This window comes from Uloborus diversus, chromosome 2 (genome assembly GCF_026930045.1).
Source record: "Uloborus diversus isolate 005 chromosome 2, Udiv.v.3.1, whole genome shotgun sequence".
Lineage (NCBI taxonomy): Eukaryota > Metazoa > Arthropoda > Arachnida > Araneae > Uloboridae > Uloborus > Uloborus diversus.
The window spans coordinates 56698300-56717530 of NC_072732.1; the positions used below are offsets into that span (position 1 = coordinate 56698300).

Genomic DNA, 19231 nt, shown 5'->3' on the forward strand with positions numbered 1-19231 from the left:
CAAAGGATGAGGTCCTTTGCAACCCACAATTGTTTTTAGACTTTTTAGAGATTTTCGGATTCATAGGGATTATTTTGTCCTGCTAGACGATTCCGAGAAGAGTTTAAAAAAAAAAAAAGATATCGGGAAAGTATTGAAGGTTATACAGCCAGAACAGAGGTGAGGATTGATCAATCAACAATGATTGTTGATTAATAACCTGCTGTATAGACATAGACTGTCAATGGATAGATTGGAGACTTATAGTTAGTTTCATGGACAACAGAAAACGATCTTACAGCTTTGCAAAATATCCTTATTTTATGAAGATTATTATATCTTTGGTAGATCGTTATGGAGTCTACAGAAAAGTTCTTGAGTCTGTGCAGAGATTCGCTTGCAAATTCAATTGAAAAGTGGATGATTCTACATAGAGTGGATTGTACATAGCTTCGATTTTGCGGAAGAAGTAAATTCGATTTTTCGAAGGAAGTAAATTCGGTTTTCCTCGAAAGGGACACGAGTGTCGTTAATTAATTTTATTATTTATTGAGTTTTATATTTTTTCGTTACTATGTGCGTTCTAGCCAGCCATGTTTGATGAACCTTGATAGCCTTTTTGTTTCTGTTCTAGAAACTTCCTTCGTAGATCTGGGCTGAGAAATTGCGCACACGTATCGATAGTTAACAATCTGACTATTGGTGTTTCTCCACTTGTGATATTTATTGGTGACGTCTTTCAATTTGCTGTCCTTCGAGGTTTTGGCAGTTGGTGATATTCGATGTCTGAGAGCGATATCGCAAAGCAGGAACTTGTAACACAACTCCGATAACAATTGCCGAGATAATAGTGATACCGCATTGCGCGATAAGCGAACTAGTTATCCTGTTCGTACTAATCTGAAAATTCCATTCTCTTTTGTTTTCCACCTGGAAGTTGAAATGTAGTAATCTGAAGTTTTTTTTTTTTTTTTTTCCTCGCGTGGAAACGTACCTATTATGGTTACATTCGGCAGAGGGAGAAAAAATATCTTTGGCAGTCCATGTCTTTTCCTCCAAAAACTTGATTCCAATAATCGTATATACAGTAGTCTCGTTACAGCGAATACCAATACCACGAACTATTAGTTACTTACAACGAACAAAATTTGCTGTCCCTTGAAGTTTGTTGTGACGGGATATTACTGTAGTAGCATTATTATTATTATATTATTATTATTTTCATACGAAACTATTCCCATGCGTTAAGATTTCCGTTTCTTGCGTAAAATTTGTTTTGACTGAGTTGAAGTATAGTATTTCGTACATGGATGATCCGGGATATGACCTAGTTGAATTAATTATGAAATTCGGAAGACTGCTGTCCTCCGTTTGACTGATAGAGAATATATTCCGCAATTTTAGTGCTCAATGAAAAATGTTGCACTTCTGCAGCAGCTTAAATTCTCTCTCTTTCCTCATGCTGAATTTTTCCTGGCTACGATGATATCTATTACTTGGGATTTTATCATAAAAACTAGAAAATCCCCCGCCAAGGTTTGACGGGTGAAAATTGCTTCTACATTTGAACGAAGCCATTGCCTGTTCGATGATTCTAAGGGATGCAAGTGGACATTTTCAAGTTTTGAGCAAAACGTGTTTGAAGATAAGGTTTTTGGTAGGCTTTCATTGAAATTTTTTTCTAAATGATGCTGCATAGCAGCAACTACCAGGACTACTAGTACCATCGCTTGCTCCAAGACAGAGGCGAGGTTCACCTACCATGTGTACTGATTATCTCCAAATTTTAAATTTTGCCACTTACATCCCTTTGCTTCTCACTGCCTCATATGTACTTATATTAATTTTTTAAACCAATAGTTTGTCTTCGCTACCAGTTTATTTTTCGTACTGATCTATTGTTATATATGTAAACACAAGCGCTGATTGTCTCGCACTTGCATTGATAAAATAGTTGAAGGTTCCCTATGAACTGAATGCTAAGGAAAAGAACAAGTGAAAATGAATAACGATGATGGCATAAGGACCGCCATTATATATGTATTTGAGGCTGCGGAGGATAAGGTATATAGCATTTTATTAGCCTTCGATATCGCGAAACATTTAGACTCGCAGAATGTTAATGCATCAAAATTTATTCAAGTGAATTATATAACTGGGATTCGCTTCTAGCAAATAAATTTTTGAATTCAAGTTGTGCAAATAGATGATATTACTCCGTGATTCTAAAAGCTTGCATTTCGGGCTACCCTTTGAGGTTTTTTTTATCCATACTTATATTATGAAGAGAGAAGGTTTATTGTGTATGTTTATATGTTGCGAACAAGATTAATACATGATTTTAACCTACTGAATGAATACGTTTTCAATCAAGCAATTAAATTAGTAACCGATCAGCGACTCGCCTATGATGCCAGAACGCAAATTAATGTTTATCGGCATACCCGATGGAACTGAAATTTTTTTAATAAATTTAACCAAAATCAACAGGCAAACTGAGGATGTGTTTGTAGTTTTTTTTAAAAACTTAATTGCAGAAATTTTTCTTAGTGGTCGAAAAACTGACCACTCCAGGTTTAAACTAATTTGAATGGCCCCCTTCAGAAAGACTCCGTTCGTTTCATAAGAAGAAAATGGACCATTTGGATAGCGTCTTCAAAAGGTCTGCCGCATAATGTATTACGGATGTTCGATAAGGCACTGTTTGTATATAGAAGCAGTGGATTCTAAACGAACTAAAAGAACATTAAGAGAGGTGTCATCTTCGCATTTGCCGATGATTTTTACCTAACTATTCCTGTGGTTCCCTTGATTAATGCGTGCAGATACACTTTAAGCCTGTTTAAAGTCGTCTCCTTTTAGGGACACTGTCTTTTAAGAGCCCATATTCATTCTATTAAAATTCCAACAATTTCGGCGGTATTCCAATAATTTCGTTGCTAAACTTTAATTGGTCTTATGTATGCAATGGAACTGGACCCCAAAGTAAAATCAATATGGACTTCTATGATTTACCGTATTGTTCTTACTGGATCAGCAGCAGGTCAGTCAGGAATATTTCTCGAAATCCCATGGTCCTTGCACACTTCCATTTCTAATATAAGTAATTGCAATTTCCAATGAAAATTTCTTATACCATCACCATCATCAAAACTGAAGGTCATACGTACAACGTTGCATATGGGAAGATTAAATTGTTCACGGGGAAGTAGAGGTTGCTCTCTCTCTTGATTAGGAAATAAAGTGAATCAATTTCTTTCAAAACCGCATAAAAACGAAACAAAAGCGTATGATGTACGAGTATACCATGATAATATGTATACCATGATATATTAAAAAAGAAAAAAAAAAATTTTTAGAATATTTAATTAAAATAGATAATTCTTTCAACGGCGAACAAGTTCGGGACGGGCCCCTAGTCCTAAGTAAATCAATAAAAAATTCACTGGAATCAGTCGGAATTATGCTCAGCTCAGAATTACGGAAAATGCAAATTAGAATAAAGCTGGCAACGAAGGGAAATTGCAAAGGAAAAAAAAATTAACACTTATTATGATTTTTTCCCCGACGTTTTCACGGAATTTGTATGGCGTGGACCTTAGCTGCGCCTTTCACCATTTTTTTCCAAAATAAAAAATGAGTCCCTGCCAAGTTAATTGTGGTTTATAACAAAAGTATTAAAAGTTCACAAAATTGGGTCCAAGCAAAAATTTCCGGTTCTATCAGTATCTATAAACTTGAAACGTTGTCTACTGCTAACCATTTTAAAGTTTTAATTGATCGTTGAAGTATACTTCGTCCTTTTAGTCATAACTGTTGGAAAAACTAGAAAATGCGAGTTTTGTTATTACTGACCCCATTTAAAAACGAAGCGTTTCGTCTCGACTTGCTTAAAAGCGAACAACTGTATCTAGTGTAACCTCAACCTAAATACCTAAATCATTATGTGCAAAGTGTAAGATTAATTATGTATGAGGAACTCCTAAGTTTTTTCTTATTTTAGTGAAATTCAAAAGCCGAGTAATGCCTTCCCAGTTGTTTAAGAATGGCAGTTGATCTCATTTTCGGAGTGAAGCACAATGCTTTGATGTTTTAATGGTTGTGGAAATAGAACTTTTCTGCTGCAATTCTCATTTGCTGTGGAACTTTTGTTTTTGGGTTACGAATTGTAATATTGTTCCCGAGTTTGATTTGTATAGGTGGATTTATTGTGTGAAAGGGATACATGCCGCAAACGTAAAAGAATGACTTTTGCTAAATTATTGTTCAATAATTGCTTTCATTACTAAACTTAAGAATTTTGTTGCATGTTTGTGTTACTCTAGCAGCCGTCAGCGGGGTTTTGCTATTTGCAATTCGCCTTTTTATGCAAAGATGCCGCATTCAGCAGCAGTTTAACATGAAAAGTTAGAGTTATTTTTCAAATCAAAGAAGTATTTTGAACATATCTGAGCGATAAACTTTATTCTAAAGAAGCAAAATAACATAAAAGTACAAATTGTATTCGTTTACGTTAAAAATATCGTTTCATAAAATAATTAATTGCATACAAATTTTCTTTGGGAAGTCTTTAAATGTACAGTAAAACCCCTCCTAACGGACACCCCTCAAAGGCGGACACCCCTCTTATGCGGTCAATTTTTAATTCCCCAGTTCCAATGCAAATAACATTATTAAACCCCTGTCCTGCGGACACCTCTCATTGCGGACAAAAAATTGTCCCGTTAGTGTCCGCATTAGAGGGACTTCACTATATTTTATCTTAAACACCGGAGCCACTGCAATTCTACCTATGTACGTTTTAAATTTCATTCTACAGTATTATTCTTTCTGCAATTCTATTTTTTATTTTATTTCAATTCTCTTGACAGTTATTTTCTACATTTTATTGATTCTACAATTCTATTCTTTATTTCGTTTTTCTTCGTCTTTTTTTTTTTTTGCAATTCTATTCTACATTTCATTGCTTATACAATTCTATTCTCCCTTTCATCATTTCTAGTATTCTTTATATTCTATATATATTTCATTGTTCTTTCAATTCTCGTTACATTTTCGCTCAGATTTTCTTTCAATGGAAGAAAGCGAACAGCGTCTCATCAAAAATGTATCTACGTCTTTCCTCCATGTTTTTCTTACATGCAAATATTTTCATTCACATTTTGTTTCATACTGCGCAAACATTAACCAGTCAAAATATCTCACGTGGTGCGGCACTCACGTGTGTGGTTTTCTTTCGTTGTTTTTTCTTTTATTACTGCGTAATTATTTGAGAAAGGGACACCTGCTTCGCTCTTGAGCGACATCGCACCACTTTCTTCATAATCTGCAGACGGAATTGCCATTCGTCCTACGATCGTCCGAGGGATGACATAACCGATGACGTTTCTTATTCCGTGCTTGTAATAAAGATATAAAGTAGCGCGATATCTGGGTGAAGGTTAGCTTTGTCTTATCGTCCAATATTTGAGAGCTTAGATAAGGAATAATGAAAAGTGAAAAGTTGCTTGGAACCTAAAGGGTTAGATAATTTTGATTGAAGATTTTGATTTGTTATCAGTAAATTGCTAAGTGGTGTGCGGGTTCTGTTGAAAGCAAAGGAAAGTAATTTCTTAGTTGTGAAATATGATTTGCGGATTTTTAAAAATTAAGTAGTATATGCTAGTTATCGTACTCTATCTTCTTCTTCACATTTTTTATTATTATTTTTATTTTTAAGAGCGATATTTTTGCTTGAATTCTGATTGTTCCACAGCTTTCAACGGAGCATAAAGTACTACAAGGTGAAATAATGCTATGAGGCACAAACTAAAAAAAGAAAAGAAAAAAAAAAAAAACATACACGTTTTGGAGTCACAAGAAACTTCTACATTTTTTATATATTTTTTTTTTATTTGCATACAGTTCTAAAACTCTTACAACGGAATTTTATTGCAAAAAATAAATGCACAAATAAAATAAATAAATAAATAAATTTTTGTTTTACATAATTAACTTCTGAAAAATAGATTCCTTTTAACTCTAAAATTACTTACTGCAATTTGCCTTGCAGTTCATGACTTTCTACGCTGTTTAATATGCTGCAACCTGAGAAAAGTTAAATAGTTTTTCATTTTAGGAAGTCCAATTTCCCCCCTGCTATATCTCTCATTAATGTTGATTTATGTTATATTTGCGTGAATGTACAAAGTCGGATTCTTTTAATGATTTTTCTATTTTTTAATGATCATCTTTAAATGTGTGTTTGAATACCAGAACGGTTGTAGGATAGCAGGCAAGAAGGTATGTTTACACCTGCCAAATAGATGAAAGAATAAGAAAATACATAAATAAAAGGTTGTTAATTAAATTGGTTTATATTTGGTAAATAATTAGCTCGCGAGAAAGAGTTTACAAAATCTTAAGTATTTTTTAAAAAAGATCTTACTTTTCTATTATTTGAACAAAATAGATTCGTTTGTTCATGAACATGCATCAGAAGTTATATTTTTAATGATTTTTTTTTAAAGTAGAGCACAGTGTAACGCTCTCTGTTTGAAAGATGAAACACCATATCATATGTACAAACATAGATACAGAATAAGAAACTTTCAGTGACGAATTACAAAAATATTGAAGGAGTTACAGAATTTAATGTAATACTAGCTGCGTGCCCGGCGTTGCACGGGCTACCTAAAAAATGAAAGCCGATAGAAAGATGCGCCAAAGTACATCATTTGTGACGTATAAAGACCACGGCTTGTTTGAAAAATCGGATATTTTAAAAATTAATTAAAAAATAACTGTTGGGAAAATAAAATTATTTTCTGAGTCCTTGTTTTTTTTTTTTTTTTGCTTGAAAGTAGTACTCTTGTTTGAATTAAACAATCCCATTATCAAAATCTTCTAACCAAGATTTATATCAGTGGGAAGTGTTTGCCAAGATTGTTTATATTACACGAAAACAGGAAAATTCACATTCTAAATCAGTACTATGCAAACTAATAATAAATTGCATGTAAATCACTCATTTACTTTACGACGTGAAATAAAACTTAAATGCTTCATTTATTCGCAACTCCAACGAACTATAGGGGGCACTGAAGTCACTGTCTAATGGCGGAATCGAAAACTAAAACAAACACACATGGTAACGAAGAAAATGCTAAAAGTGTTGTGATTTTTGTTCGTACGTATGATTTTTTCGCTTTATTCTTTTTAAATTAATTTTCAAAGTCTTGTTGATATTCTGAACCACGTAGAAAGAAATGAGAATTCAAGAAGCATTACTAAACGTCAAACATTAATGCAAAGTACGTAGTTCATAGTTCTAAGCAGCCATTTTCACGATGTTGAATTCGATATTTATCAATTCTTGATAAAACTAAATAATAATTGTAGCCTGACAAGAATAACAATTAATGCTAGAAAATTTAATATGACATTACAAATTATTACCAAAAGAAGATGATACTTCTTTGTTTTGCTTTGGCTAGCACTTGTTTTCCATTTGTAGCTGAGTTATTTCTCTTGAATTCCCGAATCGGTTAATTTAAAAATTTTCTGTTTCGATTTTTCTAATTTCAGAGTTACGATTTAATTGTGTCATGTTATGCAAATCATCAACAAAATTCTCACGGACATATGGTGGTAGTTTTCTTTTCAGTTGATTGACAATTATTTCTTTTTACTTATCGAATTCTGTAATCTTACTACCATTTTATTCCACTCATGATAAAAGTTGAAAATGGTTTAACTAAAAACGCGAAATCTCGCCAAGGCTACTTTGCTCGCACAATACCAAAACTATAACCCTAAACAAATTTGGCGATACCTTTCAGCTGAGAATAAAAGGAATAAAGTAAATTCTTTCTCGGTTAAACATTTTTCATTTTGTTCTATGATAATATATTCAAGAAAATATTTTGCATACTGTCCATTCCAACTAAATGCTGCTGTAAAATATGGTAAGTTTAATGAATTTAAGATTAAAAAAAAAACCCATATTCTTACAAATTCATACAAAACAATAAATTTTTTTACCTTGTATAACGTTATCCAAGTTTGTTAATCCAGTATTTTCGCTTTTACCAATTATTAAGGAAATAATGAAAACTAACATTATTTTGAGAAGCTCGAGAATACTACTAAGTGACGAATTAATTTCTGTAGCTGAAAGCAAACTAAGACACATCGATTGCGTTAATAAATACTCAGAACAAACTGCCTGTGTTTACGTCAACAGACACACGTGGAACGCTTCATTTGCAGTTTTGTAAATCACCGCAAGGTGCGTATTCGAGCGCTGGAGTTCCGAATTGTATTTGTTATGATTCCCTAAAGTATTTTAGGTCGAATACTCCCGAAAGAAACATTACTTAATTATTTGAATTGAGGAAAGCCTCAAAAAATCACGCACGAAACAAAGACAATATGAAACGTTAAATTAGCAATCGACGGAAAGTTGAGATGAAGCACTGAAAAATAATTTGAACGGAGAAAAGCCTTCGAAAAATAGGGATTTGATTTTGAAATCTAAGAGTATTGATTAATAGTTTTTAATTGATAGCTCCGCTAATTATTATCAGAGGATTATGTTAAATAGCTAAACATGAAGACGGGAGGATTACGAATCCATCGATACCTGGTTCGATGGTCAGTTCACTGTCGTTCGGGAGAAGAAGCTTGGACATAGATAGATAGATAGATAGATACTCAGATTTTATATGTATAAGATTGTTGTGAATTATAATTTTAGCTTAAATATTTCACAGTTCAACTTCTACTAACCCATTTGTTTTCTATAAAGTTATGTCGAAATAACTTTTGGTGAAGAGCGAAACGCCCCTGTTCTGCAGTGCTGCGAACCAATGCAGAAAAGACAGTTTTACAGACATTGCCAATAGAATCTCGCCAAATGTCATTAGACTGACAATGGATTTTTCTTCTTATTTTTGTTGAAAACCTGGCCATCCGCCAAATCCAATGCTTGCCAATTTATTTCTTCACTTCCGTTTCATTACTCCCCTTTAAAAATAATAATAATAATAATAAAATATTTAGCTGGTCCTAAACATGTGATATCAGTTAGGTTCAGTATAATGTATGATTTGGCCTGAAGTTCACCTCTTGAAAAGTTTTGAGCATTTTCATTTGTCATAATCCATTTAAAAATACTACACAAGAGTGCGATAAATGGGATTGACTTTTGTGTAATTAATAAGTTTTTGTTTCACTTATTAAAAAGTAAGCTTTTAAAAATTACTACCATTAATTGCAAAAAGGCATCTTTGTCGAAGTGCTTTTTATCGAACCTATCGGTTGATTTGACTGTGACTTTATTCATGGATATTCAGTAAGTATGCCTTGCCTTCAATCTTCGAGTTGAACCGAACCATTGCTTCGGTCACTCGTCTGGTCAGTGCTAATTCTATATTATCTACCAGTTTGTTTGGCACTCTAGGCTTCCTTAAGAGGTTTTCCACCTCCAGCTCATTCACTTCCTATGCCGAGCTGATGAGCGCTAATAAGCACGAAACTGTAGTCCTCGGCTGGAATTAACTGAGCTGGCGGTGTATTTCATTTATTCATGGATTTCTCGTCTCAATTCCAACTAACCTTTAGTTTTAATTGAAACAATAGTCATTTGAATTTGTCCTTAAAATCCATTCTTTATTGCAGGTCAAACGACGACAGATATTCTATCTGTCGCTGTCAAGGCTCGTTCTCGCATGCTCGGTCCTCTGAGCCCGCGTTTTGACCTGAATTTTATCGTGAAGGAAAGTCTGGAACGCGGTCTTCCCCCCAACGCACACCTCATGTGTTCAGGTCGCCTGTTCATCTCCGTCACTCGGTGGTCGGACAAGAAGAATGTCCTGCTTTCGCAATTTAATTCCAGGGACGAGCTCATCCAGGTAAGACCTTTGATTAGTGATAACACTAACAAGACATTGAAATTCAAGAAGCAAATATGGGATAGTCTGACCTAAGCTCAGTTTCATTTTCCGAAATTCATCTGAGATGGTCAGGTTGAGAATATATTTAACTTTTTTATTTGATTTCACATGGAAGAACCCATATAGTTCTGCTTCAAGCTTCTTTTTTTTATTTTTAGAAGTTTAAATGAAAAGCGATGCTACTACACAGTGAACTACTCGTCTAACCAACGAACAAACGCATTTTCTTGTCAAGTTCTCTTTTTGGAATTGTGTTGGAGGAAGTGAATGTTGCCAATTCAGATAGTAAAAAACTTCTCAAACCATATTTTTGAGAGAGGAAATAAAAAAGATAGCAAGCTGTTCATTCACTGGTCAGACTACCTGTAAATCAACTACCCCCTCTCTTTTCTAAAAAGAAATAAAATTAAATTTTAAAAAATGCTGGGAATGCGATATTTAATCTTATTCCCTTATATAAACCCTTGAAGGGCCTAGGGACATTTATGTCCCCCTAAGTTTAACACTTGTTTGTTATTGAATACAAATAATGTATAAATCATATTTTTTCCTTGTCATAGAGGCATCAAATTCCTTAAAGTATCGGCAAAAATAAATAAATAAATAATGCACTATAATTTTATTTTGAAAACATAGCAAATGAAGTGAATAAGTTAAAAATATTGCATTCATACTGTCATACTTCCACCAACATTCAAGATTATTTTTTCACTGAAAATCAAATGTAAGAAATGTCATTAATTATTGAAATAATTCTGAGAAAAATGATAAATGGACTAAATTTTGGAAAATAGTTAATGAATAGTTCGACTTCTGACTCTTGAGTAGCTACAGCAACAGCCAACTGAGCGGCCAGAAGCTCAACCGTTTTCTACATTTAAAAGAAAAAACAAAAGGGGGAGGGGGGTTGCAATGTTTTTTGAAATGTTTGAAAAGGCATTTGTAACTTTTAGTCAAAATATATTGAGAAATTTGAAGTCAAATAAATGTTGTGATAGTAGTTGCATAAACTGATTATTTTGCCGATTCAACAAATACTATGGATTTTTCGGATGATAAAATCAACCTCGAATTCGAAAAGCGTATTCTCACATCAATCGACTATTGTAAAATTCTATCAACAAAAGTGCTTATCAATCAAAATATCTGGACAGCTTCTTTAACGTCATCAGCTCGTGACCCCTTCCAGCACTAGAGATTAAAAGAGGTGTGTGTGTGTTAGTGGAGTGTATAAGTCACGAGATAAAAAAAAATAAAAAAAAATCTTCGTCTGTACCTGTTTATTCAGGACATGTAAAATGTTTATCACGTAATGGAAGCTTTCATTTCTAGCCAGCTGGAATTTTTTTACTACGCCGCAGCCTTGGGTTCTCGTATCGCGTAGTAAACACGCCTCTTGACGGGTAGTTCCGATTGGTCATTTCCAAGGGCGTGATTTTTCCGAATAACAAGCACATTGTGCCTTCCTGGTGCACCGGAAGATTGTAAAAGGAGGTTGAACTGGAAGTGTTTTTACAAAATGCGTATGTTAAACTCCGCAGGGCTGGCTGCTTAGCTTATTAATGAATGTTATGTAACCCATTACATCCGCTTCCCCAGTTTATTATGCAAGGGCTTGGTATTTTTAGTTATTGTTTTTCTGCCAGTCTCAAGACAGCACTGTTTATTCCTCCCCAATTCGGTGTTAATGCGCTGCTTTTCTTTTCTTTTTCCTCCATTCCTCGGAAACGATGACTGCAGAGACCAAAAATCTATACACCATTTATGCCCCCCCCCCACACACACAAACAGCCAAGACACTTTTCAAATAAGCTTTAAATATTTCTGAATTTCTGTTGTAAAAAATTTCTGACATTATTTACTGGAGAAAAATAAATAAATGTAAAATGTAAAAAATGTTTTTTTTTTTTTATTTTCTTTCTGAAGACTATTTTTATAAGCTTGGTTCACACTAAAAAGTATAAAATATAAAATAATTTTAAAAAGAAAATAGAACCGACTTCACAAAATTGCTCTAAAATGGGAAAAATAATTTTACTCTTTGTACACGATCGATAACACTTTTAAATATAATTTTTAAAATTGGCGCAAAAAAAAAAAAAAAAAAATTAAATGTAACCATGCACTATGCTTTGTTCTTTTTTTTTTTTTCTTTCACAAAATCATCCTAAAAGTTAGGAATGAAACATTTATATCTTTACTCAAATATGCTGCTATCAATGTATAATGTATGTGGTATTGAAGAAACTGCGCCTGGTAAAATTTATAGCTTTAGTTGATTTATGGCTTTGAATAAATTTATCTATCGTTTTTGCGCCAACTTCAAAAATTATGCTTAAATGCATTATTGATGGTGTTCAAAGAGTATTTTTTTTTCCTCTTTTTAGAGCAATTTTAAAGTCGGTTCTATTTTATTTTTTTTTTAAATGATTTTATTTCCTTCTTTTTAGTGTAAATGTGTTTCAGAAACGGGAAGAAGTTACCGTCACGAAACTTCACCTTTTTTTCCATAAAAATGCTTCTAACTAGTAAAAAAAAAAGAAGAGAGAAACCTATGAACATGCCTTAAACTTTAAGCAATTGGCACTAAAAATTTATCTTTGTTCCTCTCTGGGATTCATTTGTGTGCTAATTTAATTATAACCATTGAAATATTAACGTTTTCCCAAACTAATTTACATTTCACAACATACAAGTTGCTTGTGATGCAATCCTATGTCTCCTTACTTAGACCCTGTTATCTATTATTGACATAAATGATAACGATAAAAATAACTAAGTTGGGGCAAACCTAACCTGGTAGCATTGTAAAGGCAACGCAGATCCTAATCATACGAATTACATCGTTTCCACGTTCTTGCTTCAGCGAAGACTTCATTCAAAATTCTCATTACAATTACTATTACTGTTGTATGGCAACAAACTTTTGTAACAATGGATTTTATATTTAATCATTTAACAGGAAAATTGCATGAAATTTACTGTTTTTTTGCCCATAACTTTTTTTTAACGAACAAATATGGTCAAACAAAGTAATGGGACCTAAGTTGAACAATCCCCTATCCATTAAAAAAAGAATCATCAAAATCGGTTCACTAGGTGAGACGCTGTAAGTAAACAAAAACAAAACAAAAGAAAACATACATACGTTATGAACTGGATATCCACCTCCTTTTTGAAGTCGGTTAAAAATAAATATGATTTCTTGAGTGCAACACTCCAGAATTGCAGTTAATCTAAATGTCTTTTTATTTAAGTAAATTCTAAAGCAGAGACACTAAAATTTTGATAAAAATGTAGTAAAATAATAACACCAAGAGTTCACGAATAAATGTGAAGCTGGGGAAGGGGGGATGTAGCTAAGTTTTGTTTATTGGATTCTAAATACTGCTATAAAACTGACTGAATCAAATCACTTGAATAGATTTGATGTTTTGCACATTTTTGTTTTTAATTTTAACTCTCATCTCATTTTGTAACGGCTTGTTTTTTTTTTCTTTTTTGTAATTATGTGTGTTTGTGTGTGCTCATATTTCTTACTTAGCTAACCTGATTTTTTTTCTAAATTGGTTGTGCATACTTAAATAAGGAAGTGAGATTAAAGTTAAGATAGATATTAAACCTCACTAATTGGTTTCGATCGTTAACCCTATTTCGTCGGGCATTTATTGAACTCAATATGCCGTTCGCTTTCTGCAAGCATTTTATATTGCTTTTCTTGATTATTTTTCTGGTACGTAATATATGCGTAAAAAGGATGATCACATATTGTGTTGTTTTGTGTGTGTCTGCATGTACCGCTGTGATAAATATTGCGATATATTTGCCTCTTTTATTGGAAAATTTTGCCAAAAGTGACGCTAATTTACTACGGCGTTTTTTTCTTTATTAAAACCAATTGTTCAATAAACAGTAAATATTGGAGCTTAATCATAAAATTCTCTTTTAGTTTTCTTATAACTTGTTTCTTGAGGTGAATGTATAAATTTAGAAATTTACATTTCTACTCTCTAATCCAGTATTGTATACTTTGAATGTTTACTATATATTTTTTTATTTTTTTTAATCCCAGTTATTTATCCCGTTTATTTTATACAAAACCTTTTATTTTATACCTTCCGTTAACGAATAGTTAGGTGTATCAAATGAAAACACCAGGGACATAAAGCGTTTTGTTTTAGACAGAGTTTTTCGTCGGCTGAAAATTATGAGAATATCTTAAAATTTTATTCCGAATGCTTCTTTAGCGATCGTCAGGGCAGTCATAATTTAGATTGTTTCCTTTTTTTACTGAAATTTGCGTGATATTACTTCGATTTTTTTTTTTTTTAAAGCAAAGATAAAGATATCGTTGGCTGAATAATGACTAACTTACATAGTGCCGCGTGACTTCCTTGAATCTTTTTTATGAGTACTTGTTGGAAGGATCATTTATCGGAGTATTTATTATCTTCTCAACTTTTTACTTTACAAAATTCAGTCAAGTCTGCAAAAAATTTAGATAGCTGCAACTAAGGCAAACAAAAAGAATACAGTTTTAGCGAAAATAGTGCTTATGATTTCCCTGGAACAGGAGTCTCCAAACTTTTTGTCCAAAGAGCGCTGCATTCTTGGCGAAATAAAGTGAAAAATTATTCCAGCTTGTCTAACAGATGTAACAGCTTAAGGACTCTTTGCTGCTACATTTACTGAACAAGCTAGAAAAACTTTCTCACATTTTGTTTCGGAAGAAATGCAGCACTGTCCCTTTCCTCTCTACTCCTCCTTGCTAACCTAACTTTTTTTATTTATTTGGGGGCCAAATTATCATTAATTTCTATCGAAATAAAGAGCAAAAAAATGATTTTTTTAAACTTTAGATTAAGGGGTAAATTCGACTGTAACAATTCAACCGAATCACACACGATCGATTGCATCTACCAATAGCGCAGCCAGAAACTTCTTTTGCCCCACCAGGAAGTAAATGTCTCGCTGCTACTGGTAGATATAATTCGATCGAATCGAACACATTCTAGGTGAATATGCCACCTAAGATAAAATACGGCAACTGAATTACTCGATGGTACTCATTATTAAAACGATTGATATTGCATTTATCTTAATAATTGCGGAAATTAGAAATTCACGATACGTAAATACATAAGAAATTCTCAGTGTTATTAAACATACCCAGTATTTATGGCTTTGTTGATTTATTGAGCTAAAAGCTGGCCCGCTTCTGCGGGCCAGATTTATGCTCGCGGGTGATAGTTTTGAAACACCTGCCCTAGATGAATTTTTAAAACTATTTTTGATCTTGAAAAAATATGATAAAAAACAGATGAAAAGTTTTATAGAATTAAGATTCTTTTTAATTGTGTGTGTGTGTTTGAAGATTTTTAACCGACTTCAAAAAAGGAGGTTAAGAATTCGTCATGGTCCGATTTGAAAAATTCTCTTTTTGTTTGGAAGGGTATGCTTCTCAGATGGTCCCATGGTAATTTGGTCTGGATCTGATTTGGGGTCCAGCCAAGGGGGAGAAAGCCAAGAAACTTTAAATTTCACTCGCGTTGTGGCTACGTAATCCAGCTTTCGTCACGCTTGAATAGGTTTAAGCATTAAAGACTAATTTCGCGTTTAGTTAAATTAATGTTTCATTCAGGATTCGGTTGGTTGTCGATTACGTTAGGTGGTAGTTTATAGGATGCCCCGACTTCAAAAGGTTATTAAAAATTAAGAGATCGTATATAATTAATTAGCTATTTAAAATAATTCATCGTTTAGTAATTAAAATCAGTTTATTTTATAATTGGGTGTTTAGTTTAGTTGATTTTTGTACTGGAATTGTAAAATAAATTTTGTTTCTAGGTTTGGGTAGGAAATAGAATGTAAGTGTGATTAGTTATTTTTTGCTTTTTAGTTCCGAGGTGTTTTTTGAAGGCGGTTTTTTTTTAATTGATTTAAAAGTTATTTATTAGTCACGCATAATCGCTCTCATTATTCCTCCGCAGCGAAACAAGGCCACATAATAAGATACAAATATCATATGATTACCACATCCCGTTATGAGATTACGAGAGCTGATGTGAGAACCGACTGGTTATCAACTGTTTACTTCACTGGAAATCGAAGGACTCGATCGGCTGTCTTCCGCCATTTTCATGGTCAACTGATAAGAATGTGTGGGATGCGGAGGAAACGCACTTGAGCATTTGTTTTGCTTTTCGATTGAGTAGAGAAGGAAAACATGAGCAAGCATTTTTTCCACAGGGAAGACGATATCGTAGACATAGTACGAAGACATCGTTTGTTTGATTAGCTGTTGAAAAAGATACGTTTTTGCGCAACTTGGTTTTAAGAATTCGTAGTTTCTGTTTCGGGTGACTTGAATATAATTTTTTCATTGTTCTTTGTCTCTTGAAATGAATTTTTATTTCCTAATTTTCATATTTACTTCCAACTGACATTTTATTTTTACCTTTACACCCACTTTTTTTTTTTTTTTTTAATGTCTTGCTTTGTATTATTTTTTGAAAGTTAGAATATATTCTTTGATTCTTCCATTGAACTGACTAATATCAAAGGAAGGGAACAACGTCTTCTAGAAAATAGGGGGGCAGGTCAATGGCAGTAAATATCACAGTCAAAAATTAGTTTTAGATACGTTTGCCAGGCGTCCCAGTTTTCAAATCAAAATCCCGGTATCCTGGCAGCATATTTACAACCTTTACTCTACTAGAGATTATGTAAAAATTTGGAGACTGCTGAATGGCTACCACGTGAAAACGTCATCCATCTCCTGCATAGTTAGTTTTGCACGCTCTAATTATTGTTTAATTTTGCAACACGACATGCCATCTAGATTTTATGTGAGGGGAGGGGGATAATTAAAAACATACAAACCTTTAATCCAGAACTTCCAAGGCACGAAATTTGTTCAATGCGTTGGATGAGGAAACAAATGTGAAGATTTTTACAATAATATGGCTAGAACTTTCTAAAAAAAATTCTAGTCAATACAAAATACATGTAAATATTGTTTCAATTTTTATTCATCCTACAAAGTGTTTCTTCTTACTTAAGTGACTCATGAATATTAGCGTTTAAGAAATAAAATGTTTAAATTTATATGCTTGTGTCATTAATTACTATCCCTGGTTTAGGTTCATAATTAGTAACCATACACTCATAGCTTTAAGAACGAACTGCCCCCTAAAACACTAAACACCAGCCATGGATGTGTAACCCTTTGAATTCCCGCGACGCTGGCGGAGGGGGTGGGGGGGGGGGGGGGTCCGCTGCTACGGTTGAACATTTCAGAAATCTGGCAAGCCTAGTTTTGGAGATATTTGAAAATAATACACCCACAAACATCATTTAGCATACTGAAATTTTAAATTAGGCCACTGGTAAACAAATGCTTTATTTTCAGTAGAATAAAAGTGAAATAAAATAATGACAGCGAAGAAAAAAAAAAGAAAGAAATCAAATGAAAAAGGAAAACAAAAAATTTGTAGAATTTACGTGGCCAAGACAGAATATTGCTTTCATTTATTTGATAATTATACTTCTTTTTTCACATTTGAGGCAGCGGGAAGCAAAGGTATGTAAGTGGACATTTTCAAGTTTTGCGTAAAAAGCGTTTGAAGATAAGGTCCTTGGTAGGCTTTCATTGAAAAGTTTTTTTTAATCATGCTGTATAACAGAACGTATCAGGGCTACTAGTACTATCGCTTGCCCCAAGACAGACGAGAGGTTCACCTACATTTTTTACTGGTTATCTTCAAAATGTTAATTTTGCCACTTACATCCCTTTGCTTCTTACTGCCTCATTTGTAATATTTTACGTTTTTGAGGATATTCTTTTAAATAAATTTGAATGGATAAATATTTTCTAATGTCATTAATTTTCATTCAGAGTAGTTTTGCAACTTCAAATCTTTGTAACAAAGAATATATTTTCAAGTAACTTATAATGTACCATCAGATACTTTTTTTTTGTCAAAAACTATTTCATATTTTGAGGGTGAAATGATTCACAAGAACTTAGGAAGAAAACCAGCAATAATAAAATGACTTAGGGGGAGGGGGGATAAAAAAAAACTCAAATAAAAATTTGTTTTTCTAAGACCCTCCAAAAAAATGAGAAATCATCAAAATTTTTACTCAGACGTTTTTTTTTTTTTTTTTTGTAGGCACTCCTATGCAGTTGCTTTATTCCAGGCTATTCTGGACTCACCCTTCCAGTTTTCCAGGGAGTGGTACGTATAATTTCTTTTCCTTATTTAAGATTAAACATTTTATTATTTCAGAAAGACCTATCTTTAAGTATTAAAGTACTTCAATACTAAAAGGTAGAGGTTAAAAAAATTATCGCTATGAGGAATTGTTAATGAAAGTTTAGTTCACAAGAAACAAATTGCATATTGGTGTTTAAAATCCTGCTTTAAATTTAAGGATTCAGTTTCATCAAAATGCAATTTTTCATCCCTTTGTGACTAGTCATCATTTTGAAGTTTTTTTTCTCCAAAAAATTTGACGTCCCATTTTATTAACCAATTAAATGAATTGTGCATAGTAATTTAGTGCAGGTTTATTAAACTTGCTTTCAGATGAAAAATTTTAGCTTATGAAGGTTTTTTAATATTTTCAAAATAAAAAATGTGCCTGGTTAAATCTTTTTAAAATACGAGATAGATACAATGCAGTATTTTGTGTTACTATAAAAAATATCTCACCATTGTAAGGAAAGGGACCCAACTCAAGGAAAAAAAAACGACATTGGAGAAAATAAATCAGGGTTTTTACACAATAGTAGTTTCAAGTGATTTCGTCTTAAACATTGCAAAGCGCCCATTAAAAAAATAAATAAATAAATAAAATGTGATATTTAAAGGTTAGTTTTTTGTTATCTAAATTAACTATCCATACTTTATATATATATATATATAATTTCGAAAAAATGTCTTATAAAGTTATGAAACTTTAATGTTGTGTCACTATTCATTATATTTCTTTTATGCCACCATGCACCAGCAGTGTAAGCTAACTTTGTGGGGGTTTTGTGGCAAGAAAAAGCATTAAAGCTAGATTTCAAATCAATAGCTAGTACATTAACCCCAAATTTTGAGTTGTGTCACTTTCCCTGCTGGGGTGTGGTATGTTAAATGGAAAAATTCTTAATTCTTACTCTGGACATTAGTAATAACAAGGTCAGCTATTTTTAACTTAAAAAATAAATTGATTAATTAAATTTGTTTCTTATCTGTAATAATTTATTTAAAAAATAGTATACTTAAAAAAAATTATTAAGTACCGTATTCATACCTAGTCTGATA

The 19231-nt window shown here is 32.8% G+C and overlaps 1 protein-coding gene across 1 annotated transcript in view; it reads left to right on the top strand.

Annotated features, from left to right (window-relative positions):
- LOC129235160 (1-acylglycerol-3-phosphate O-acyltransferase Pnpla3-like) overlaps window positions 1–19231 on the top strand; it is a 57032-nt gene that overhangs the window by 23039 nt on the left and 14762 nt on the right. The window contains exons 2-3 of the mRNA XM_054868850.1: window positions 9640–9872; window positions 18089–18154. Coding sequence (XP_054724825.1) covers window positions 9640–9872; window positions 18089–18154 — 299 coding nt within the window. The remainder of the gene's footprint in view (window positions 1–9639; window positions 9873–18088; window positions 18155–19231) is intronic.